This window comes from Schistocerca serialis, chromosome 2 (genome assembly GCF_023864345.2).
Source record: "Schistocerca serialis cubense isolate TAMUIC-IGC-003099 chromosome 2, iqSchSeri2.2, whole genome shotgun sequence".
Lineage (NCBI taxonomy): Eukaryota > Metazoa > Arthropoda > Insecta > Orthoptera > Acrididae > Schistocerca > Schistocerca serialis.
Window position 1 is genome coordinate 401,847,778 of NC_064639.1, and position 27,629 is coordinate 401,875,406.

Here is a 27,629-nt window from a genome sequence, read left to right on the forward strand (position 1 = left end):
TGGGACTGATAAAAAAACCGACGATTTTTAGTTATTGGTTAACTGATGCAAACCTGTTGACACCGTGGTTTTCACAAATGTTTTCACGCAACAGGTTTCAGTTGTTGCTGCGGTTTTTCCATTTTGTAGACAATTCGAAACTTCACCCTCCTGGTCACCCATTATATGATCCAACAGCCAAATTTCAAGTGTTGGTGGATATTGCCAACAATGTTTTCCGTCGCTACTACACTCCAAACCAGCAACTGAGTGTCGATGAAAGTCTTGTTGGGACAAAGGCGCACTCACAGCTAATCCAGTACCTTCCCAATAAACATCATCACAGATGGGGAGTCAAATTTTGGATGCTGTGTGATTCAGTCGTAAATTACTGCCTAGGATTTTATGCATACCGTGGTGCAAAAAGTGATGATGACAAAAACGAAATAAAAGAGAATGGCCTGGGATATGTAGTCGTCATGAAACTACTAGCTCTTGGGAGCTACATGCAAAAAGGTTACCATGTGTTTTGCGATAACTTTTTTACATCTATTCCTCTGGCAGAAAAGCTGTATTCAGTTGGCACTTATCTAACGGGAACAATTAGAAGAAACAAAAAATTCCTGCCACGTGGTCTTCTGTCGAATTATGCTGTAGGTCAGCTAAAGTTTTTCAAGAAATCTTTTATACTTCTCTGTGGCTTCAGACAGAAGAAATCACAAAGAAATTCAGTCCTCCTTGTGAGTACATCATCCTCTGCTACATCATCAGAAAAGACAATTCGCAATAGACAGTCGGTCAAGAAACCAGATGTTATTTTTGAATATAATAAGTATATGGGTGGCATTGACTCATCTGATATGATGGCATACTGCTATTTAGATGAGAGGAGGACTGTCAAGATGTGGAAGAAGGTAGTGTTCAGCATAATTGCCAGGATGTTGCTGAATGCATATGTTTTGTATAAGGAAAGCCTAAACCCCAGCGACAAACCACTGACATGGCTGAAGTTTAACAGCATAATCATTTGCAAACTTTCTAAACAGTGGTTTCAGGCAAGGATTGCAACCACAAGTGCAATAGATATAAATGTACCTGCTCCAACAGTATATGGTGTAGAGACTCTTCCAGGGAGAAAGGAACGCTACTGTAGTGTTTGTTCTACGAACGATAAGAAGCGGCGTTCACAAACAGTATGTGTTTGTTGCAAGAAAGGACTGCATCCTTCATGTGTTGGTCAGCATGTGTGCAAGTAGTTGTCATAACTACAACCTCACATTTGTCAGTTATTTATGACTGAAGAACTGAGAACACGTTCAGAGCAAAACGATTTTTTTTGTAATGTTATGTTCTTTTTGATTTTTTCCTTAGTGAAATAAAAAAAAAATTGTATTCCTTTATGGTGTTTTTGTTAAGGAAACTACAGAGATTCTATATATACCTGAAATTTTTGAGTATAACATCATTTGATGGGTCTCAGAGTAAACTGAAATCAAAGTTTTAATTTTTTTCGATAAACCCCATCATGAAAATAATTTTTTTCTCTGAAAATATGTTCTTTGACAATGTGTATTGCACATATTACTGTAGCCAGCAGCATTCCCTAAAAATTAAAAAAAAATTACATTCCTTTATGCTTTAGTTTAGATTTTATTGCAAGTATGGCAGAGGTCTGCATTTTACTGTAAAATCGCATGGCTCTTTTAACATGATCTTTTGAGAAACGTCTGGCACTAAAAGGGTTAAGCACCTTCTTGCTTTCCACTGTTAAAGAGCAATTTGGGGATGACCATTGCATCTTTTAACACAATCGAGCACCTGTTCATAATGCACGGCCTGTGGCAGAGTGGTTACACGACAGTAACATCCCTGTAATGGACTGGCCTGCACAGAGTCCTTACCTGAAATCTACAGAACACCTTTGGAATGCTTTGGAACGCCAACTTTGTGCCAGGCCCCACCAACCAACATCGATACCTCTCCTCGGAGCAGCACACCGTGAATAATGGGCTGCCATTCCCCAAGAAACCTTCCAGTACCTGATTGAATATATGCCTGTGAGAGTAAAAGCTGTCATCAAGGCTAAGGGTGGGCCAACACCATATTGAATTCCAGCCTTATCGATGGAGGGCACCATGAACTTGTAACCATTTTCAGCCAGGTGTCCAGATACTTTCTCTCGCTCCCGCTCCCGAGCATTCCTTCAATTTCACCATTCTCTTTCCTTCCACATAATTTGTTTCTGACCTCTTTCATCAGTCCTTGCTACTTTCTTTTATGTATATTATTTGTTGATTTTACTAATCTTCCTCTCATAACATACAATGTGTCCCAGGAGGAATGGTCTATATTCGAGGGTATAACAGGATTGATCATTTGAAGCAAAAAATTTTGTATGGACATATGCCCTATTCTGAATGGTTTTGTGATAGGACACATTTAATGTACACTGTTGTTTATTTTCTGTGTTATTCAATAAATTGTCAGGTTTACTCATCTGCACATGTACAATAGTTGGTAAACATTACAACAAGTATTTTACAAGTATCAATTGAAAAATATTTATTTGTAACACATTCACCTCTAAGCATTATTTTACATGGTGGTTGGCAGCAGTTGTACAGTTCACAATGTTGTTGTTGTTGTTGTTGTTATGATCTTCAGTCCTGAGACTGGTTGGATGCAGCTCTCCATGCTACTCTATCCTGTGCAAGATTCTTCATCTCCCAGTACTTACTGCAACCTACATCCTTCTGAATCTGCTTAGTGTATCCATCTCTTGGACTCCCTCTACGATTTTTACCCTCCATGCTGCCCTCCAAGGCTATATTTGTGACCCCTTGATGCCTCAGAACATGTCCTACCAACCGGTCCCTTCTTCTTGTCAAGTTGTGCCACAAACTCCTCTTCTCCCCAATTCTATTCAATACCTCCTCATTAGTTATGTGATCTACCCATCTAATCTTCAGCATTCTTCTGTAGCACGACATTTCAAAAGCTTCTATTCTCTTCTTGTCCAAACTATTTATTGTCCATGTTTCACTTCCATACATGGCTACACTCCATACAAATACTTTCAGAAACGACTTCCTGACACTTAAATCTATACTCTATGTTAACAAATTTCTCTTCTTCAGAAACGCTTTCCGTGCCATTGTCAGTCTACATTTTATATCCTCCCTACTTCGACCATCATCAGTTATTTTACTTCCCAAATAGCAAAATTCCTTTACTACTTTAAGTGTCTCATTTCCTAATCTAATTCCCTCAGCATCACCCGACTTAATTCGACTACATTCCATTATCCTCGTTTTGCTTTTGTTGATGTTCATCTTATATCCTCCTTTCAAGACACTGTCCATTCCGTTCAACTGATATTCCAAGTCCTTTGCTGTCTCTGACAGAATTACAATGCCATCGGCGAACCTCAAAGTTTTTATTTCTTCTCCATGGATTTTAATACCTACTCCGAATTTTTCTTTTGTTTCCTTCAGTGCTTGCTCAATATACAGATTGAATAACATCGGGGGTAGGCTACAACCCTGTCTCACTCCTTTCCCGACCACTGCTTCCCTTTCATGCCTCTCGATTCTTATAACCGCCATCTGGTTTCTGTACAAATTGTAAATAGCCTTTCGCTCCCTGTATTTTACTCCTGCACCTTTAGTATTTGAAAGAGCATATTCCAGTCAGCATTGTCAAAAGCTTTCTCTAAGTCTACAAATGCTAGAAACGTAGGGTTGCTTTTCCTTAATCTTTCTTCTAAGATAAGTCGTAGGGTCAGTATTGCCTCAGGTGTTCCAATATTTCTACCGAATCCAAAATGATCTGCCCCGAGGTCAGCTTCTACCAGTTTTTCCATTCGTCTGTAAAGAATTCGCGTTAGTATTTTGCAGCTGTGACTTATTAAACTGATAGTTCGATAATTTTCACATCTGTAAACACCTGCTTTCTTTTGGATTGGAATTATTATATTCTTCTTGAAGTCTGAGGGTATTTCATCTGTCTCATACATTTTGCTCACCAGATGTTAGTTTTGTCATGACTGGCTCTCCAAAGACTGTCAGTAGTTCTAATGGAATGTTGCCTACTCCCGGGTCCTTGTTTCGACTCAGGTCTTTCAGTGCTCTGTCAAACTCTTCACGCAGTATCGTATCTCCCATTTCATCTTCATCTACATCCTCTTCCATTTCCATAATATTGCCCTGAAGTACGTCGCCCTTGTATAGACCCTCTATATACTCCTTCCACCTTTCTGCTTTCCCTTCTTTGCTTACAACTGGGTTTCCATCTGAACTCTTGATATTCATACAAGTGGTTCTCTTTTCTCTAAAGGTCTCATTAATTTTCCTGTAGGCAGTATCTGTCTTACCACTCGTGAGATATGCCTCTATATCCTTACATTTGTCCTCTAGCCATCCCTGCTTAGCCATTTTGCACTTCCTGTCGATCTCATTTTGAGACGTTTGTATTCCTTTTCACCTGCTTCATTTACTGCATTTTTATATTTTCTCCTTTCATCAATTAAATTCAATATTTCTTCTGTTACCCAAGGATTTCTACTAGGCCTCGTCTTTTTACCTACTTGATCCTCCGCTACCTTCACTATGTCTTCCCTCAAAGCTACACATTCTTCTTCTACTGTTATTTCTTTCCCCCATTCCTGTCAATTGTTCCTTAATGCTCTCCCTGACACTCTGTACAACCTCTGTTTTAGTCAGTTTATCCAGGTCCCATCTCCTTAAATTCCCACCTTTTTGCAGGTTCTTCAATTTTAATCTACAGTTCATAACCAACAGATTGTGGTCATAGTCCACATCTGCCCCTGGAAATGTCTTACAATTTAAAACCTGGTTCCTAAATCTCTGTCTTACCATTATATAATTTATCGGATACCTTCTAGTATCTCCAGGCTTCTTCCATGTATACAACCTTCTTTCATGATTCTTGAACCAAGTGTTAGCTATGATTAAGTTGTGCTCTGTGCAAGATTCTACCAGGCGGCTTCCTCTTTCATTTCTTAGCCGCAGTCCATATTCACCTACTATGTTTGCTTCTCTCCCTTTTCCTTCTCTTGAATTCTAGTCATCCATGACTATTAAATTTTCGTATCCCTTCACTACCTGAATAATTTCTTTTATCTCATCATACATTTCATCAATTTCTTTATCATCTGCAGAGCTAGTTGGCATATAAACTTGTACTACTGTAGTAGGCGTGGGCTTCGTGTTTATCTTGGCCACAATAATGCGTTCACTATGCTGTTTGTAGTAGCTTACCTGCATTCCTATTTTTTTTAATTCATTATTAAACCTACTCCTGCATTACCCCTATTTGATTTCGTGTTTATAACCCTGTATTCACCTGACTAAAAGTCTTGTTCCTCTTGCCACCGAACTTCACTAATTCCCACTATATCTAACTTTAACCTATCCATTTCCCTTTTTAAATTTTCTAACCTACCTGCCCGATTAACGGATCTGACATTCCACACGCCGACCCGTAGAACACCAGTTTTCTTTCTCCTGATAACGACGTCCTCTTGAGTAGTCCCCACCCGGAGATCTGAATGGGGGACTATTTTACCTCTAGAATATTTTACCCAAGAGGACACCATCATCATTTAACCATACAGTAAAGCTGCATGCCCTCGGGAAAAATTACGGCTGTAGTTTCCTCTTGCTTTCTGCCATTCGCAGTACCAGCACAGTAAGGCCGTTTTGGTTAGTGTTAAAAGGCCAGATCAGTAAATCATCCAGACTGTTGCCTCTGCAACTACTGAAAAGGCTGCTTCATCTCTTCAGGAACCACACGTTTGTCTGGCCTCTCAACAGATACCCCTCCATTGTGGTTGCACCTACGGTACGGCCATCTGTATCGCTGAGGCTCGCAAGCCTCCCCACCAACAGCAAGGTCCATGGTTCATGGGGGAAGCAAAGTTCACAATAAACATTTGAATATCCTACCATTGACTTGAATGCCTTTGGTGTGTTCATGGGAGAACATGTTGTGTTGCTTCTCTGAGTGCCTCTGCACATTCCATAGCAAGGGCAGCAATGTCAATGATGCTACCTTGCAGTTCATTGGTGATCTCAGTTGCTTGTTAATTGGGAAACAATCCAGTGATTTAGGTAAGACACATATGTGTGTGTACCACTAGCCCAAAAACAAATGTACATTCAGAATAGGGCATGTGTCCACCTGAAGTTTTTTGCTTCAAAAGAGTGTTCCTCTTGTATCCCTGAATATTGACCATTCGTCCTGGAACACACTATATAATATGTACTTCCTGCCACCTGCAGCTAACAGTCAGAGGATGACAACTAACTAAACTTTACCTTTAAGACAGTATTCTTCTTCAAAGCACATGCTTTCATGCCCCACACACATGGACGCACTCTTAGCCACATCAGAAGTACACTTTCTTGTGTGTGTCTACACTCTGTCTATTTTGGGAGTTGTTTTCAGCTTGTTGTCTATAGTCGAGACAATGTACAATGATCCCTGATTGGTTGCAGTGCTGTTGTCAGCTTTCAGTTGCGAAGTGTGAATGGCTGCTGGTGAAAAAGATAGCCATCTATAGAGCTGTGAAAACAATGAGGCATTGCCATAGAGATGTTCCCAAAATCACTTTATGTTATTGGTTGAGATATAGATGCAAAGCTGCTGCACCCAGCCCACTGCAGCTGTCAGGGATCAGCTTACACTGACTTGGTTTTAGTGGTTAGCTTTGTGGTCTCTAGATCACAGATTCAATTCCTGTATGGGTCAGAGATTGGGTGCTTGTGTTGTCATAATCATTCAGTCTCATCTTCATTCTTCATCGACATACAAGTCGTTGAAGTGGTGTCAAATAGACAACCCTACACGGAGTCTCCCAAACAAGAATGCCACGTGGCCATTTCATTTGGTGAGTTGAGGTCTATCAACATAGTTATTTATGTTACATCTTGCATTTCCCATTGATTTTGGCTTCTCTTCGGACAATGTAAATCCCTGCAAAAGTCAGAATGGTTTTGTTGTGCAGCCTTCACTAGTCACTGCAATTGTCTATCTTGACAGAATGCTGAAATATAATGTTGCTTCTTGCTTCTTTCCTGTTGAATGTTGGTGGTTGGACTCATCACCAACTTTTGTTACAGCTGCTGCTTTGTATGAACCAGAGGTAAAGACTTCATATTTCCAGTTCTTCTTACTATTTTCTCTTCTTGCAGCCAATTGCCTTGTAACCTCCTCCTCACTTATTGGGAAATTTGGAAAAAGCAATCATCACCGAAGTTAATCTGTCGGTAAAGAGGGGGGAAAGGGTTGCATCTAAATGAAAGGAAAAACGCAAATGAAACTGGTGGAAATTAATTTTGAAAAGGGGTAAAGCTAATAAAAAAAGTAAATGTGCGGCCGTTACATTAACAATTAACTAGCGGTAATTAGATATTTGAGATTTGGGGGAAATTACAGTCGCCAGTCCTATGGACAATTACTATAGTAACTGAAAAAGAAAGGTTATTACACATATAATTAGCACTAGAAACGTGGCAACTCAAGGTTGACACGTGTAGTGTGAAAACTGAAAGTTTGTCAGAAGTAATAAATTTCGCTACACTCTGACTTAATTTAGTAAAAGAATTAATAAAACCGGAAAATTGAAAGTTAATTTAGTGACTGAGATTAAGAGTGAGCTTTGTTTCTGAAGCACATCGAAATTCAGTAAAATACGGTTAGTCTTGGGCTACCTCAACAATCATTTCAAAAGCTACTTGAATCTACGCAATTTAGAAATAAGAGATTTAACTTTGAACTTGAATTAAATGATTCTGAACAATTAACAATAGTAAAATTTAGTACGTACCAAGCTGAGCTGCAGTCACAGGTAAGCTAAAATACGGTAACAAAACTCGCACTCTTAATTTGTGCTTGTGTAATCTAAATATTGTAGCCAGCTATGAATACCTTAACTGAACTTTGAAATTAAAGCAGTGAAATCGAATGATATTACTTTAATGCTGGCGTTTGAATTTCAATGACACTCGGGTTCATTCCGGAAAAGGAAGGGACCCTGCTTGGTAATGCAATTGGGACAATGAGCAACAAAGGTTCATGCTACGTTGCTGTAATTTAGTGAGAAAAATTTAACAGTTTGAAAAGCTGAGGTCTGCCATACAGTTTTAAAACTTTACGTGCTACCAGTCTTCCTTGTTGGTTGATTGAAGGTTTGAAGTCGTCGATCGAGGAGGTGGCGACAGTCACTCATTGTCGGCCGTCGCTGTTGCAGAAGCTGGATGTTGGCGCGCCTTCTTCTCGACACGGTCTCCAGCCGAAACGGGCTCTTGATGTGTGCCAGCTAACGCTTCCCGTCCGCGACACCATGTCAGAAACTATCATAGCAAGTCGAGCACAATTATATGCTGCCAAACCCCGAAAGCGCGGCAACTCGTGGGAGCGTCACACAACACACCTGCTCAACCGCACTACTCCAGTCAGACTCTCTCTGTCTGCTCTGCCCGCGCTCCACGCGGCAGAGTTAACACTACCATAGATCCTAAACACTTTGGTTCTCCACATGACCTATCGATGTAGTCGTTCGATAGCATAGTTTTCCCTATGCCAGACCCAGCGCCCCCCAGGGGGTCCACAACTCTTTCGTGGATACGTGCGTGGCGAGCACGGGGCCCCGAGCCATTGCAGCCTTCTTTCTCTCCCGGGCTGCATTTCCTTTCCCTTCCCCTCCTTTCCCCTCCATACCCCTTTCCCCTCGCCCTCTCCTCTCCCTCTATTGGTGTCCTTGCTTATGTTGGCCCCCGCTATCCTCCTGGTTCTGTTGGTTTTACACTCCGGCTTTGTTGCGTAATCATCTCCTCCTTTTGGCATTCCTTGGTCCCCCTCTGGGGTTTGACCTCCATTCCAAAATTTCTCTTCCGTAGTGTGAGCCATTTGGGGAAGAGCACCTTACCTAGTGTCTCCGACGTGTGCCCTACTAGTACATTCCACCTTTTCTTTTACGTCGTTGTCTGATGCTAGGGTGCATAGCCAGCACGGTAGCCAGCCCGTGTGGTGGGGTCGCTATGTACCCTTTTGGTTGAGCCCCCTGAACACACAGGGATCACACTTCTGATACCTGAGCTGTGACCTCCTCATGCATGCCTTGGAGTGGTTGCTCGTCATCCTGGAGCATCGGAACTCCCGGCAATGGCCGTCGTGCCAGACGGCCCTTGCTGTGGCTGGGTGGCGCCCGTGAGGAGAGCCCCTGATCGGAGTGGGTGGTATCAGGGCGGACGCTATGCAGATGAAACGCATACGGGTCCAAAACTCTGGCCGCTCTTCTGCGGCCGTCTCTCTGCGTGGTACTGATTCCTCAAGTGCTGCTTCTCTTGCCCCTTCGGCCTTCCCTTCCGTGGCTACCCCCTGGGAGGAGGGTCAGGCCCGTCGTCTAGGGGCCAAACCTTTCCCCCGTTATCTAGTTTGCACCAGGACTGATGGAGATACTTTCACCAGTGTCAAACCTTTATTCTTTGTGGAACACATTGAAGACAAGTTCGGCGAAGTGGACTCCCTGAGCAAGATGCGGTCGGGTTCGTTACTGATAAAAACTGCTTCGGCTGCCCAATCTGCGGCCCTTCGTGCCTGTACCCATCTTGGCACAATTCCCGTGTCCATTACCCCTCACCAGTCTCTAAATATGGTACAAGGTGTGATTTTTCACAGAGACCTCATCCTTCAAACTGATGAGGAACTTCGGGACAATCTCGGACGGCGGGGTGTTCACTTTGTTCGGCGTGTTCAGAAGGGTCCTAAAGATAATCGTATTGATACTGGTGCCTTTATCCTGGCCTTTGAAGGGGATACCCTTCCTGAGAAAGTTAAGATTATGGTCTATCGCTGTGATGTGAAGCCGTACATCCCACCTCCTATGCGGTGTTTTAAGTGCTTGCGTTTTGGCCACATGTCTTCTCCTGTACCCAGGACCCTCTCTGTGGTGACTGTGGACGTCCACTCCATGAGGGGAGTCCCTGTGTTCCCCCTCCTGTATGTGTAAATTGTCATGGTAGTCATTCTCCACGTTCAGCAGATTGCCCAGTCTATAAGAAAGAAAAAAAGATACAGGAGTATAAGTCTCTTGATCGTTTAAGCTACACAGAGGCCCGTAAGAAATATGCACGATTGCACCCTGTGTCCATGACATCTAGTTACGCCTTGGTTACCTCTTCATCCCTTCCTCCCACTTCCTTACCCCCATCCCGGACCCCTCTCCTTCCCCCCTCCCCTGCGGCTCCCACACCTTCTCCTCTGGGCGCCGCTCCCCCTCCCCAGCCGGAGAAGTGTCCCACTCCTTCGGCGTCTGCCGGTCAAGGGCGCCTCTCCGGGGATGCCCCTTCCCGGCACCTTCCAGGTCAAAGGTCTGCTGCAGCGCGGCGACCGCGAGAGCCGCGGTCTATCGGCCCCCAGGTCGCCCGGTCTCTTTCTGTTCCTGATCTTGCTGCAGCTGGCTCCATTATGCCACACAGCCCTCCTCGATCTCAGCCTGAAAAGAAGAAGAAACATAAGTCCCGGGACAAAGAGCCTCTGGTGTCACCGGAGGTCCCTTCCCCGGCTTCACAACCGGATTCTGACCTGTCGTTTATGGATGTCGCCCCCTCCTTGTCGGTGACGGGTGGGGACCCGGCGGTATGACTGGATTTAGCGTGTTCAGCCCTCATTTAAACCATCGTTCTGTGGTTCTCCAATGGAATTGTAATGGCTACTATCGTCACCTTCCGGAATTGAAATCCCTTCTTTCGTCCTACTCAGCAGCTTGTGTGGTTCTCCAGGAATCTCATTTTACTGATGCTCACTCACCGACCCTCCGTGGGTTCCGTGTTTTCTGTCGAAATCGGGTCGGACCCTTGCGGGCTTCTGGTGGCGTTTGTACGTTGGTCCGTACAGACATTGCTAGCACGTGGATTCCTCTCCAAACTACATTGGAAGCGGTTGCTGTTAGGGTCCACTTAGACTCTGCAGTCACAGTATGCAATCTTTATCTCCCTCCTGACAGGACTCTTACACCTGCTGCCTTAACCACCCTTCTTCAGCAACTTCCTCCTCCCTTCCTCCTCCTTGGGGATTTTAATGCTCATCATCCTTTGTGGGGCAGTGCCTTTCCATCTAGACGAGGTCTTCTTATAGACCAATTTATTGCAGACCACGACCTGTGCCTTCTTAATGATGGCTCCCCTACTCATTTCAGTGCTGGTCATGGTACCTTTTCTGCCATTGATCTTTCTCTTTCTTCTCCCTCTCTCCTCCCTTCATTACACTGGTCGCCACACGACGACCTTTGTGATAGTGACCATTTCCCGTTGATTATCACGCTCCCTTCCCGCTCCCCGATGGACAGGTTACCTCGTTGGTCTTTCCACCGCGCCGATTGGCCTCTATATACTGCACAGGTCGAGTTTTCTCCCTCTTTGTCGGGTTGTATTGATGACGTCCTACGTGACGTGTCTGACGCGATTGTTCGCGCTGCTAACCTTGCTGTCCCGCGCTCCTCTGGACAATTTCGTCGTCGGCAAGTCCCGTGGTGGAGTACGGCCATTGCCATTGCCATCCGTGATCGCCGTCGAGCTTTGCAACACTTTAAGAGGCACCCATCTGTAGCCAGCCTTTCTACCTTTAAGCGCCTTCGCGCTAAAGCCCGTTATTTAATCAAACAGAGCAAGCGGATATGTTGGGAACGATTCGTTTCTTCCCTTGGTTCCACTGTCCCTCTGTCACGGGTATGGGCTACACTTCGCTCTCTCCAAGGTTGCCATCGGCAGTCGACCCTCCCAGGCCTTCACCTCCCAGATGGCATTTGTACGGACCCATTAGTTCTCGCAGAACATCTTGCGACCCATTTTGCAGTGGCATCAGCGTCGGCCTCCTATCCAGCTGCTTTCCTTCATCAAAACCAGCAGGCTGAAGCTGTCACCTTATGTTTCACCACTTGTGAGTCAGAATCTTACAACGAACCTTTCACTGAATGGGAATTTCTTTCTGCTCTATCTTCTTCTCATGATACGGCCCCTGGCCCAGATTCCATTCATAACCAGCTGCTTCAACATCTCAGTGCTCCACAACGGCACCATCTTCTTCGGGTGTTTAACCGTATCTGGCTCCAGGGTGACTTCCCTTCTCAGTGGAGGGATAGCATTGTGGTTCCTGTCCTTAAGCCTGGTCAGAACCCCCTATCTGTTGACAGCTATCGGCCAATTAGTTTGACCAATGTTGGTTGTAAGTTACTTGAACGGCTGGTAGCCCGTCGGCTCACTTGGGTCCTCGAATCTCGGGATTTATTGTTCCCTTACCAGTGTGGCTTTCGAGAGGGACGATCTCCAATCGATCATTTGCTTCGCTTGGAATCCGCAGTTCGGCAGGCTTTTTCCCAGCGCCGCCATTTGGTTGCAGTGTTTTTTGACCTTCGCAAGGCCTATGACACGGCCTGGCGCCATCACATCTTACTAACCCTTCATCAGTGGGGTCTTCGGGGCCCACTCCCGATTTTTATCCGCCAGTTCCTGATCCATCGGTCATTCAGAGTTCGAGTTGGTACTGCTTTTAGTTCTCCACGGACCCAGGAGACGGGCATCCCACAGGGTTCTGTCTTGAGTGTCCTTCTTTTCCTCATTGCTATCGATGGACTTGTGGCCTCTGTCGGTCCCTTGGTTGCCCCTGCCCTGTATGTGGATGATTTCTGCATTTGGGTTAGTTCCTCCTCGATGCCATCTGCAGAACGGCAGCTCCAGGTGGCTATACGGCGTGCCTCTGCATGGACCCTCTCACACGGGTTTCAATTCTCTCCTTTAAAATCGCGGGTGGTCCACTTCTGTCGCCGTACTACGGTCCACCCTGATCCAGAGCTCTATCTCGCTGCACAAAGATTGCCTGTGGTTCCACAGTTTCGTTTCCTAGGTCTTCTTTTCGACAACAAGCTCACTTGGCTGCCCCATATCAGACTCCTGAAGGTAGGATGTTTCCGTAAACTCAATGTCCTTCGCTTCCTTGCCCACTCCTCCTGGGGTGCGGACCGTTCCCTCCTCCTCCGTCTTTATCGTGCTCTAGTTCTGTCACGTTTGGACTATGGTTGTCAAGTTTATGGTTCAGCTGCTCCTTCCACGCTGCACGTGCTGGATCCAGTCCACCATCGTGGTATCCATTTGGCCACCGGTGCCTTCCCTACTAGCCCTGTTGATAGTCCCCTGGTTGAAGCTGGGATCCCCCCCCTTTCTGTTCGGCGGTCCCAGCTTCTGGTGTCTTATGCCCTTACTATCCGTTCTTCTCCCGCTCATCCTTCCTATTCTATCCTATTCCCAGACCATGGACGTCGCCCGCCTGACTCCCGCCCTCGGGCGGGTTTACCGGTTGGGCTGCGCCTTGCGTTTCTTAACCGTGATTTTCGGCTTCCTTCTTTGTCCTGTCTTCCTCGCTCCCTCCCCTCCACCCCTCCTTGGTTAGTTCCTCGGCCTCGAATTCGGATGGATCTCCGCCGCGGTCCGAAAGATTCCATCCCCCCGGTGGTGTTCCGTTCCTTTTTCCGCCAAATTTTATGGGAGTTTCGGGATGCTGTTGTTTTTTACACTGATGGCTCTAAATCTGCTGATCATGTTGGGTATGCCTTCACGTCCTTTGTTGGAACGGAAAATCATCTACTGCCACCCTCATGTGGGGTGTTTACTGCGGAATTGATGGCAATTTCCCGGGCCCTTACCTTTATTAAACAATCCCAACACAACCGCGTTTTGTTATGTACGGACTCGATGAGTGGCCTTCTTGCTATTGACCGGTGTTTTTCGCGCCATCCCTTGGTCTCTGCCATCCATGACCATCTCGCTGATCTTCACCGTGCTGCTTGTTCCATTGACTTCCTATGGGTCCCGGGCCATGTGGGTATCCCGGGTAATGAGCTCGCTGATCGTTTGGCTGGGGGAGCAGTTACTTACCCCCCGTTTTCTGTAACCCCTCCTGCAGCGGATTTACGGCTTCACATCAAATCTTACTTTGCACAGTCATGGGCCAATTCTTGGGAGGCTACTCCACTGTCTAATAAACTTCGTGCCATTAAGGTGAATCCAGGCCCATGGCGTTCTTCCTTTAGCCTCTCCCGCAAGGACTCGACCACACTGTGTCGTCTCCGCATTGGCCATACCAGGCTGACCCATGGCTTCCTTTTGCGTGATGAGCCACCCCCGCTATGTGGTTGTGGAGCCTTCCAGTCAGTGGCCCACATTTTGGTTGAATGCCCCCTTCTTTTGGCTCTGCGTGCTAAGTACAGACTCCCCCACACTTTACCTTTGATGTTGGCTGACGATTCCCGGATGGTCTCTCTGGTTCTAGGTTTCCTCCGGGAGAGTGGTTTTTATTCTCAGTTTTAAAGTTTTTAATCTCCCTCTGGTGTTGGGGCAGGGCGGTGAGTGTTTGGGTGTCTCCCACTGTAGGCAGTGTTCAGAGATTCCCGATTCACCTCCCTGACCGGAATCCTCTTTTCTTTCCCTTTTACTGTTTTTACCCCTTCTTTTTAAGGCTTGGTTAGTTTTTCTATTCCCATACGTACTTTCTGCATTATAGCAGTTGTACCTTTTAAGTCACAGGTGGTCTTGCCTATGCTGCTTCAGCATAGTGTTGGGTTAGTTCTCTTGCCTACTTCCCTCATTTGTTTTTACTAATGACAACGTGACTGCCCTTTTACGTTTCACCTTTATCCGTTTTATTTTTCTGACTATACTGAGATGTCCCGTTAGCAGAATGGAGTCTATTTGAAACAAGGGACTGATGACCTTGCTGTTTGGTCCCTTTAACCTCAAACAACCAACCAACCAACCAACCAGACCCAGCGTATAAATACAAATAATATTCACAAAACAAACCAATTATACATCGACATAAATGCATATATATACAAATTGTAAAACAATTACAATATACAAAGACACAGAAATGTCATATCTTCAGGTAACAAAATAAGGAAAAAATTCATAGTACATTAGATGGAAATAGGAGGATATCCATTTCCGGCGTTACAGCCTGTTGGGTTCTGTCTCAGGTTGTTTGACTGATATTTGATAATTTTTCTGACATTTCGCCAGCATGAGTGGCTGGCATACTCAAAGCTTAACCCTCCATGCTGGTAATAGACTGGAGTTGAGCCCACAGCTGAGATTATATGTACCTTGTGCACCAATGTAAAAGGAGTTTTCTTTGTCATTTCCGTTGTGGTTCTGCCCTGAGTGGTCGTTCTCTTCAGACGGGAATCCAGGATCCATTCACCTTGAGGCTTCCTTCTTTCATGTTGAACTTATTGTCATGTTTGTGTATTTCTGGCACTTTCCTGAACAAGTGGCTTTAATAGCTTTTCTCTACAGCAAGAACTTCCATGTTGGCAAATTTCACTATGTGGTCGGTTTCACACAGCATGTACTCCACCATGGCAGATTCCTCTAGCTGCCGCAACGTGTAATGCTGCTTATGTTTGGTGGTCCTGGTGTTGTTTGATCGTCCAGTCATTCCAGCATCGACATATCCACCTGTACATGGTAATCAATATATTCGTAACATTGCAAGCGGGTCCATGTAGGTCCTTTTTCTCCTTTACCAATCTGGGACACTCTTTGATCGTCTTCGTGGGTTTACATCATGTTTGCGCAATATACGGCAGAGTTTGTCCATCACTCAGGGAATATATGGCAGAAAGGCCATATCCGACATTTCTTTTTCTGATGTGTCACTTTGCTGAATGTTCGATTCTGTGAAACTTTTTGTGTAACTGGTGGAGTACCCATTGCTTCTCAGAATGTTTTCCAGGTGTTGCATCTCATATCTGAGGTGCTGCACCTCACATGTTCATCTTGCTCTCTTTTTCTTGCTCGGGTGGCGATTTGATCATTTGTGCAGCTAGTGGCCTGTGTGTGATTGGTTTTGATACGTGTTCTGTCCCAGGTTTTCGCTGGCCTTGTGACCAGAATATCGAAAAAGTGTAGCTATTGGTCCTTTTCTACCTCAATGATAAATTTTATGTTTGTATGGAGAGCATTCAGGTGTCTTACGAAGTAACGGAGCTGTTCCTCACCATGGCTCCACACAGTCAAGGTATCATAGTCGTATCTGTACCATGCCGTAAGTTTACAAGATACCAAGTCCAGCACCTGTAATTCAAAACGTTCTGTGAAGAAGTTGGCCATCACTACACTAAGTAGACTACCTATGGCAACACCCTCCAGCTGTTCATAAAAGTTGCATTTTGCATGAAATAGCTTGTGACGAGACATGCTTGAAAAAGTTTGGTGATATCTTGCAGTAAAATAGAACCGACGTGCTCCAGAGAATCAGTAAGAGTCACTTTGCTAAACAAAAATGTAAAGCCTGTACGGGATGTCATTTGGTCGATGTTTGGTTTGTCCAACTTCTCAGTGCAGTATACACGGTCTTTTATGTGTGTGTCAGGTTTTTATACATGCAGCTGGAGCAGACAGGCAAAATGTTTCATCAGTTTTGTGCATTACTCCAGAGGATAGAACTCTTAATTCAGAGAGCTTAATATCTCTCAACTTTTCGCACAGAAAATGTGCTTGCAGAATGTTTCATTTGTTTTCTGTGAAAATTGTTGTTTTCATTGATGAAATGCTCTGAATATGATGTAAAATCTTGCAGGGCCGTTTTTGGAATACTTGGAGCATGTGATATTTCGGAGGAACATTCAGAAGTTATAAAAACAGCAGATGACTATTTATGGATGAAATTGTCTCAGATATGTAATAGTGCAGATGGGACAAAATTTTCTTATCCTGAACTACAATCTTTGATTTTGGAAGAACAAGGTACATTTCTATATTTATCAATATTAAATTTTGTCATGATAGTTTATTAATTTAAAGCTTATAAGTAAATCTAGTTATGATATATTTCAAACCTGGTTAACACAAAAATCTGTAGAGAATCCCTTCAATTCAGGACACATGATTGATGTAACTGACTCATTTATAAACCAACTTCTCATAGCTTACATGTGTTAATGCTAGCTCAAAAGGGACAGTATTTTTGTTGCAGGCTTACTGTAATTATGGTTACAAATAATAATTTTAACTCCCTTTCACCTTTTCATCTTACAAGTTCCCTCCCCTCTCTGTTTGTCCCTCTTCGTCCCTTCTTCCTACAACTACTAATATTTTTACCAATATTTACAACATTTGAATCATTGTAAATTCTCTAAGCATTTGCTTCCTCAGGAGAGCCAGACAGTTTTTGTAGATGGAGGATATAAGGTAAAAGATAAAAATCACGATTTTAGCAGTAAACCCTGTTTGCTTGTGTCTGGTATGTCTTTCTCATTTATTTTAAACGTACATGGTCTCTGTAGTGATATGAAAGAGTTTTTAGCTGCCATAGAACTGAAATATCACTTCTCCATGGTTTTGTAGCTTAATATGAAGTTTATGTTGTTGTGATTTGTATTCTATGTATCAGTGATCGTATTGAAGCAGCATGTTTGTTTAAGTTAGAACCTTTCAAGACTTGTGATGTAACTGTAAATAAAGACTTCTGTTATTTCAGGTGAAAGTCATTATAATGCCTCTGAACAGCCAATGCTCTACTTCAGTATGTTATTCCTTACTGGACAGTTTGAGGCAGCTATTGAATTCCTTACTCGAACAGATAAGCTGAAGGTGCATGCAGTTCACATCGCCCTTGTTCTTAATGAACAAAGTATACTTGCTGCTCCACCAAGTATACAGACACCATTGTGTGAGTTCCTTATATATACATTTTCAATTGTTTGTCTTGTAGGTGGACAATGACAGAAAGTAAGGTATAAGTTGTGTTTAATAGTGAAGAGCTTACTAATTATCATAAAGCAAATACATCGAGCAGTGTATGTGCACATAACCAAGAAGTCTCTCTCTCTCTCTCTCTCTCTCTCTCTCTCTCTCTCTCTCTCTCTCTCTCTCCCCCCCCCTCCCCCTGCCTCCCCCCTCCCCCCTCCTCCCCTTATAATCTTATACTCCCAGAACTGCCTAGATATTGCGCAGAAGGCACAACATGTGTGATATTTCGTTGAAGATTTATCCAACTTCTTTGGATGTATTTTAAACGTCGGAAGAATAACACACATTGAGCATTTCTTGTTCTTCCAAGTTTTGTAAGGGGTGGTTCATAGACAACAGGATCATTAATTTTCTGGCTATTGGGTTCATTCTTTTTGATTATTGTTTAAAATTGCTAGGTTTTGTTGGAAATGGCTTGGTTTCCCATAGCCTGTTGCACTTAACTATCTGTCATGTCTGTGATAACCAAAACCATATTGGTACGGATTTTTATCTCATATTTCTAAATGCACTATGTTGATGAGCTTGTGTCTGACATACAGAACATGGCAATCTTACACCATCTTCAATATGTGCGGGGCTACTACAAATGATTAGTTCATTTCAAAGTTTGATATCTTCCAAAGTACTACAATATAAATATGATTGCTGCATGAATAAAACAGTAAACTCATAGTGTTTGCATTGCACCAACCAGTTGGTTTACAAGTGCAGTACTATGACAAAAAAAGTTTTTGTATTTGTATGTTGGGACGTGTGAGATGGAGCCATGTTTATTATAGAGCCCTAAGAAATGCCATAGAATGTTGCTTGACAATTATTATTTCAATAGGCATAGCAATTAGCTGACAAATGAACCATGTGCTTCAGTATTTAGTTTGCCTCACAAAAATTTAACAACCACTTAGAACAGAATTAGAGCTTAGTGACAACAACAGGCAGGATTAATAATGATGACATTCGGAAGATGCAGTTTCACACCATCAGAATTTTTACTAACTACATTGCAGTGGCCAGTGATGATGAGTGTTTTCTTTGGGGGGTGGGGTTGCACATCCAGCTTACTATGCACTGAATTGTGTAGAAGATTAAGAATTTAAAATAGCATTGTTGAAGCTCATTATTTGGCTTAGATCTGTAGTAATATAATAAATTTACAAAAAGTGAATAAAATATACAAATCACCGTCAAAATTTTTTTAAAAATGTCTTGAGGACTGCGGTTTAAAGGCCTCTAATCAGTTATGTGAAGGTTTAAATTAATTAGACTTAATGTGTCATTGGTAGTTGTGTGATTAGACCTCTTAAGAGTTCCTGGTTTAGTTTAAGGAACTTGTGAATTTGGTTCTTGAACTTGTCTTGCATACTGAAAAAATTGTTTTTATAGTGTCAGTAGAACCGGATGATGATCCACCTGCAAGAAGGTTAAATTTAGCGCGACTAATAATGCTTTATGTCCGAAAGTTTGAAGCTACAAATCCGTTGGAGGCTCTCCAGTACTACTACTTTTTGAGGTAAACACTACATGGAACATAACTGTATAAATGAAGTCCTGACATGCTTGAGCCAACTTTGTCATTCCTTAGATTTTAATCTGATGAATTTTATACAGAAATATGAAGAATGCAGATGGCAAGAATCTCTTCATGTTGTGCGTTAGTGATCTGGTCATGGAAGCAAGAAATTTCGATGAAGTTTTGGGCTACCTGGAGTCTGATGGTTGTCGGAAACCTGGTTACATAGATTCCTTCCACGGAGTTCAGGTAATGTAGAATGTCAATCAGATCATCATCATTTTTGCTTTTCACCCATAAGAATAGCGTAATATTTATTTTTCATCCTTTCTACACATAATTTACTTACATGTGCAGAAAAGTAATGCTTTCAGATTTTTCATGTGAAAACTCTTAGAGCTTTTTAAATAAAATGTGTAATGTAACTATTTTGGTGCATGAGAAACAGCTGTAATTGAGTTTCGAATTCAGAAAGTTTATCCACATATGGAGTGCCTTCTCCTTCAGCATGACAATGCCAGACTGCACATGGATGATGTGACATCTACAATACCCGCAGTAATCAGATTCTTTTGGTTCACTGTCATCAATAATCATCACTACAGTCCCTCAGTACAGTCCCAAATTGGCTCCATCCAATCTTCATCTGTTAAAAATTTTCCAAGGCATTACTTTTCAACACATCCTCATATGCATCAAAGTGTGTAAATGCATCAGATTATATAAATTAAATGTAAATGGATAGATGAAAAATCTACTCGCCAAGCAGCAGCAGAACACACACACACACACACACACACACACACACACACACACACACACACACACAAAGGTTTAACTTTTACAAGCTTACAGAGCCAGTGGCTTATTCTGGCCAAAGAGTTGAAGGGGAAGGAAGAGAGATGAAGGAAAAGGACTTGAACGGTTTAGGGAAAGGGATACAAAAAGACACCCAGAACCTCGGGTCAGTGGAGACTTACCAGACGAATTGAGAAGGAAAGACTGATTGTTGGGGACTGCATATAAATATATATATATATATATATATATATATATATATATATATATATATATATATATATATATATATATATATATATATATAAAATGTCCAGTCTTTACTGACCTCTCAGGATTTGTTTTGTATAAACAGTGCACGTTGCTGCAACAGTAACAAGAAGGGAACCAGCTGCCTGAATCCTCATTCCGCCTCCTTCACCAAATATTTTGGCATGCAAACATATATTCGCACGTCTATGTGCTGAAAGAGAGTAGCGGAGAGGTAATGACATTGGAAAAGAGAGGAGACAGTGGCACTGGGAGAGAAAGAGAAAGAGAAAGGAAGCAGTGATGGTGGAAGAGAGAAAGTGGCACCAAGAGAAAGAGGGATGAAGACAATAGCACTGGGAGCCAAAAAAAGAGGAGACTGTGGTAGTCAGTGAGTGACACTGGCAGTAAAAGTGAAAGAGAAATGGATGGTGAAAGAAGCTGTGGGAGAAAGAAAGGAAGAGGAGGGACAGTGAAATGTACAGGTAGTTGAGACCATATATTGACTAGGAGAGTCTGGACCCTCCCAGACTGGTATACTTTAACACATAGGTATAGAGGAGGGTGCAGTTTTGACAGGAGTTTTAAACGTGTGGTACAAGGGAAGAAATTTGTTGGACCCTCAGAATTTTTTGAACTTTCTAGATGTGTTGGAGACAGTGGCAGGGGGAAAGAAAGACAAAAGGAGAGAGAGTGGTAGACATACATATATAGACAGTGGCATTGAGGATGACATGGTGAGCATGAATGCTTCTCCACAGAGACTAGGTAAAAGGATTTAGACTATTCTTTGTTAAAAGATAAATGCTAACAACTATAATAACTTCAAAACATTTTAGGAAACTAATAATTTTTGCCACATGTTTTTGAGTTACCTTAATAGAAATCTCATTTTGTGTATTTGCTTCAATTCTTACAGGAAATTAGCAACTTTTTAACTTGACACAATAAAAGATAATCAGTGGGGTTAATTTAAAGTTGTTTGTTCTCTGCCATGTAATACTTTGCACTAGCCAAAATGCAGCCCCACTGTGAATGCCATTCTCAAACATGAGCTCAATTGTTTGACATTCGTTGCCGTGACTACTGTCAAAATGATTGACAGCTGCTGTGAATTGGTGTGTTGGAAGAGCTCCTGAGAGTCCTGGACCTGTGATACTGTTACCAGCAGTACCTCAAGTACTGTCCTCTCCCGTAGATCCTGTCTCCTCCGCATAAAGTACAGAATCTGTCATTACTCATCCACTTGACTGTGAGTGGCATGTCAACGATAGATCTAAGTGTACTGTAGGAAGTGGGCAAGGACCAGAAAGTACTCGGGGTGTTCTACTGATCCCCCTAACTAACAAGTTTGAGGTGCTATCTATCACTAAAACTGAAACTGAGCAAGTGGGACTCATGTCACCAGTTTTGGAGGAACTTGTTTCTCCGGTATCAAGAGGAGGCATACACAGAATGGTAGGGGTGTATTTAATCGTCGGCAGTTCAAACATATGGCAAATTATGGTAACCCTTAAGGAAATTGCAGATAGGAACACCAGGTGCACTCAATGTGAATGCCTGGAGGCCTCATTCAGCGTGTTGAAGAGGCTACTCCAACAGCCATTGAGGGAAAAGGGTGCAACCAACTGCAGATCATGGCAAACATTGGAACAAATTATGCCTGTCATCTCGGGCCCCAACGCCATACTTGCATCATGTCAGTAAATGGCAGAGAAGATTGAGAAGATCAGCCTTGCACATAGAGTTTCAACAATTTGTGGTATTGCCCCAGACCTGATCGTGGCCTTTTGGTTCTGAGACAAGTGAAGGACTGACCCAAAGGCTTGGAAGTTTCTGTGGCAAGCTAGGCTGCATTTTCCTGGACTTGTGCCATAGAGTTGATAGCTGTAGGGCCCCCTAAATGGGTCAGGCATGCACTACACATCACAGGCTACTGTTAGGTAGTTGACTGTGTGTCAGGTGCACACAAGAGTTTTTTAGTTAGGTGACTCTCCATCCAACCCAGATAACAATAACTGTAGGAAACCCAGAAGTATCAGTGTAAGATTGAAAGAAATGCCTCCCATAGGTGAGAGTATTAAAATCGTAATGGTAAACTGCTGAAGCATTTGCAACAAAGTGCCAGGGCTTGGAGAGCACATGAAAAGCAGTGAAGCTCACATAATATTAGGTACAGAAAACTCGATGAAAACTGAAATTGGTAGCAATGAGATTTTTGGGTAAAATTTAAGTGTATATCAAAAGGATAGGCAAAATGGAAATGGGGGTGGTGTATTTGTTGCAGTTGATAAGAAATTTAAATCCACCAATACAGAAATCTAAACTGTATGTGATATTATTTGGACAAGGCTCAGTATCAGGGGAGGGCATAAAATGGTTATTGGATCCTTCTGTCGGACACCAGGCTCATCTCCTTATGTAATCAAAAACTTAAGAGAAAACCTCAGTCCATTTGTATCTAAGTTCCCCAATCATGTTGTAGTTACAGGGTGTATATGACCCGGGACAACTGGGAGATCCAGGAAAAACCCGGGAATTTTTTCATCCGGGAGAAAACCGGGAAAAACCTAGGATATTTTTAGAATTCCGCGAATTTTTCATTGTTTTAGTTTTCAGTTAAATTTTTGTAATTTTGACTGGTAAGAACCGATACTCTAACAAAGGATATTACTGTATGCCGCTACTGCAGAATAATACTTCAACAATAAAACATAAACTAGAGAAAAAACGAAAATAACTTAAATTGCAAAGGAAATGCGCCATATACAACAACTACACACAGTGCTCATGCAAGTGTCTGCCAATTGAAAATGTGTCAAAGACTTTAGGAAGACTATGCAGTGCTTCATAACAACAAATTGCCTCCAGTGAGCGTGAAGTCGCAACTGTTTACAGTCGACTTGTTTTAGCAGTTACACACGGGCTCATGCGCAAGCGCAGTTGAGTCATGTTTGAGCAGTAGATTCTCCCGCTTCTGGCAACAGGAATATGGCTGTTGGCTGTGCAAGCAGTCGCAGCAAGCAGCTAGATGCTACCGGGAAAAGGGGGTGCCAAATTCATATTCTTGAGGAAAAAAACTTGTTTCACAAAGCACCTAGCATCCAGCGCACATTTGCGTATCGATTATTTATATGATTTTGAAATGCTTCCCTGTTGGTTTTTGAACATTTTTGAACACATTTTGAGTTGATTTCTGATTGAATCATAAGTTGACTTTTAAATGCAAGCAGTGTGTACGTGATGTATCTGTCAGAAGAATCCTTGTCGCATCTAGAAATAAACTTTCTGCAGACAAAAGGGGACGGGGCTATATGAGCTGAGTGAGTAAAGCCGAATGGATGAATGCCAATTGCTGTCTGATTATGTAGTTGATTGGGTTTGCGAATGATCAGCATTGTTATAATTACTAGCGAACCCCATAGATTCAGACCATCAGAATGGAAATAAACAACTGACAGGAATAACAAGTGAGAAGATTACGTATTATCTTCTCGGTGTATCCAGGAAAACGAAATTTTGACAGAAAATTTTTGGCCAAATCGCTACACTAGTAAGGACCAGTAATACAGTCCCCGGCTAGCAGCCGCGTAAGTTCTATTCTGGAAGTAAAGCGGAAAACGTGTTGTTCGAACACATAATAACGCCTAACTGGAAAATAATCGTGGGACAACTAAACCTGTGATTCTGGCAGGGTTAGTGAAGTTAATCGGCGAACAAATTTTGACAGTGGCGGCAGTAGCTAAAGAATTGGTGATGACAAAATTGTTTGTTAGAATGAGGAAGGAGAAGAAACGGGGACATCACACAAATTATGGAAGACCAAGACGATCCCAAATTTATATAAAAATTTCGTAATACTACTTTTCGATCTCATGCTTGAGAAGCTGGTGCGTATGAATGAAATGTGAAACTATTTCCTAACAAAGTTTTTTGCTTGTAGTATGCCTAAAAGGCATTTAATATTGGTACTTATTGGATTATATTCTGTCGTGTTATAAAAATGGCCATTTGTGCCAAAACAGCCTCGTTTATTTGGTGCGTTACAAAACTGCTGCCATATTAGAAAGGCCTATTTTGTTTTTATCTAGCAGACAGTGACAAAATAGCTGTAATCAGATCGAGAAACCACACCAGTCTAGAGTATTATTTATATTAACAGCTTTTTCAGTATTAGATAACGACATTTCAATTTTTCATGTAGCAAGACGTTTGACGAACTTTGATGAGGTAATAGATTCTTTCGCAGAAAGGAAAGCACGCCATGTAAAGGTGTAGCAAGATCAGAGAGAAAAAATACTAGGAGCTAAGGTTTGAAGAAATGTGTAATTTCTTGCTTATCTCTTGTCAGTATTGGTTTTATATATGCTATATTTAATTTTATGTCACTATTAACTATAGGCAATAGAGAGTTTAGATTTTCTGAAGAGTTCTTGTGCTCTCGATTACAAATAATCCGATCCGTTATTAATTGCGAGATTTTTAAAAGAGGGGCAGGCTGTCAAACTGGCCGACTGAGAGCAGGAGAGGCACCACAGGACATTTCAGTTTCTACTCTCCTGAATACAGTTTGGACGTGCGGTAGAAAAATGCTTTATGAAGAGGCGTGGCACTGCACTTAGGCATACTTAAGACCAAATAATATTTCTTACATTTCCTTGAATACATATGTTTTATGTTTCAGACTTTTCAGAAAAATGTGCACTACAAGATGAACATATTTTGAAAACTCGATTTTTTTTAGTATTGACCCAGTTCGCAAACATCGTAAATTCGGGACTGATGCGCAGAGCAGTCTAAGTTATAGTAGGTAGTTTCCACGTGACCCGTGTTTACATTTAGTGATTATGCTGTTTCCCCTTCGTTTACTCTCACGTCAAATGAAAACAAAACGGATATCTGTGGCCGGGAGCTATCAAGTGAATTAAAACACATCACATAATTACGAAAGGCTGAAATATGTCTTTAGTCTCAGATTTTATTTTATTTCCACCTTTCTGACAGTCAAGCATTAATCGCCTTGTGGAACAATGAAGTTATTTTTGTCTGTTTGCTAAAGAAATTTGACTTTTGTTAACCTTTTCTGCAGAGGCAGTCAATGTATTTGAAATGAAATGTTTAATTCCACAGTACTGGCTAGTTTCAACTGTTCGCTGCATTTCAAGTGCAAATTTTCGTTTTCTAGCACGTATGGCATTATGCCATAATCAAGAATCAAACATGATATAATACAGTACTGGTGCACCAAGAAAATTTACATTCAGAAAACCACACTGAAAAGCTTAATATCAGGTTGAGGTCTACTTCATTGGGAATCTGGACAAACGAATGTGCCGTTTAAGTATGCACTTTAAATGTGCTCAAAAATCAACTCTTTGATGATGAGCCATTTAGAAGAATTTCGAACCCTGAAGATGAGCCATTTAGAAGAATTTCGAATCCAGAAGATCAGATATCTATGTCATTATTAAAAATTTTACTGGCACATTTGTGTGATATATCTTAAAGTGTAACACGCGCAAAAAAGATAAACAGTATATGCGAAAGCTTAGCTTCTCTTCCAGCTTGAGACCAATATTATATGTGAAAGCTTTTCTTTTCTTTTAGCAACACTATGTATATTAATTTAAACTATTAACTTTCCCTGTTTGTGAGTTCGTGCTACTTAACAGTGATGTTGCTGTTGGCTGACTACATCACGTGTCCTATGCTCTGAATATCCGCTGTCATTGGCTGGCGAGATCACGTGACATGAGCTACAAACAGCTTACAAAAGCGCATCGAAAACTCGATTTCAATTATTCAGAAAGTAACATGCTGTGTTTGGTGGAATTCCAATGTATGCTTTCGTAATGTGAAAATATGCAGCGTACATGTTGCTGCACATAAAAGATATTTCCAAAACGTGTCTTTTTTCTTCGAGTTTCGTTTTCTAAAGTGCCGGGAAATTGTACGCCCGTGTATAAAACCATAACCATTCAAAGGATTGATAAGGGATAATATACTGTCACCCGGGAGAAAGTGTATTTTTAACCGGGAAATCCAGGAATTTTTTTTTCCTTGTCCACGTATACACCCTGAGTTATCAGTGGAGACTTTAATCATCCAACATTTAATTGGGAAACTTGTAGCTTTATTAACGGTGGGCACAATAAGACATTCTGTGAAATGTTATTAAAAGCCTTCTCTGAAAACTACGTAGAACAGATAGCTGGGACCCCACTCACAATGGAAATATATTTGGTCTAATGGCAACAAATCGACCTGACCTCTTTGAGGATGTCCACATCAAAACTGGTATCAGTGACCATGATGCGGTTGTGGCAACAATGATAACCAAAGTACAAAGAACAACTAAAACAAGCAGAAAGATACATTATGTTCAGCAAACTAAATAAAAAATCAGTAGTGTCATATCTCATTGAGGAACTTGAAACTTTCAGCACAGGACAGGAGCATGTAGAGGAGCTATGGATCAAGTTTAAAAGAATAGTTGACTATGCACTGGATAGATATATACCCAGTAGAACAGTTTATAATGGGAGGGAACCTTCATATTATACAGTCACCGTAAAGAAACTTCCAAGGAAACAGAGAATAGTGCACAATAGGTGCCAAATAAAGCATTGGGCTATAGACAGGAAATGTTGAATGAAATGCATTTGACTGTCATGAGAGCAATGTGTGACGCCTTCAATGACTACCACAGCAGACTATTGTCGAATGATCTTTCACCGAACCCAAAAACATTCTGGTTTTGTGTAAAGGCTGTTAGTGGCGCCAGAGTTAGTGTCCAGTGCCTAGCGAATGAGACAGGAAGTGGAACTGAGGGTAGGAAAGCAAAAGCCGAAATGCTGAACTCCGTTTTCAATGTGCCTTTACAAAAGAAAAACCAGGAGAATTGCCCCAATTTAATCTTCGTACCACTGAAAAAATGAATGAAATAAGTATTAATGTCAGTGGTGTTGAGAAGGAGCTGAAATCATTAAAATTGAACAAAGCTCCAGAACCTGATGGAATCGCTATCTCAGTCTGTGCCAAATTTGTGGCTGAGTTAGCCCCTCTTCTAACTAGAATCTATTGTAGAACCCTCGAACAAAAACCGTCCATAGTTCTTGGAGAAAAGCACAGGTCGTATCTGTCTGCTAGAAGGGTAGTGGAAGTGATGCACAAAACTACCATCCAGTATCCCTGACATCGATTTGTTGTCCACTCTTAGCACATATTTTGAGCTCAAACATAATCAGGTATCTTGAACAGAA

The 27,629-nt window shown here is 42.2% G+C and overlaps 1 protein-coding gene across 6 annotated transcripts in view; it reads left to right on the forward strand.

The window, feature by feature from the left end:
• LOC126457236 (nuclear pore complex protein Nup93-like) overlaps window positions 1-27,629 on the forward strand; it is a 225,671-nt gene that overhangs the window by 111,760 nt on the left and 86,282 nt on the right. For all 6 annotated transcript variants that reach the window (XM_050093369.1, XM_050093373.1, XM_050093370.1 and 3 more), the window contains 4 exons: window positions 16,636-16,802; window positions 17,536-17,727; window positions 19,194-19,320; window positions 19,419-19,569. In XM_050093369.1, coding sequence (XP_049949326.1) covers window positions 16,636-16,802; window positions 17,536-17,727; window positions 19,194-19,320; window positions 19,419-19,569 — 637 coding nt within the window. The remainder of the gene's footprint in view (window positions 1-16,635; window positions 16,803-17,535; window positions 17,728-19,193; window positions 19,321-19,418; window positions 19,570-27,629) is intronic.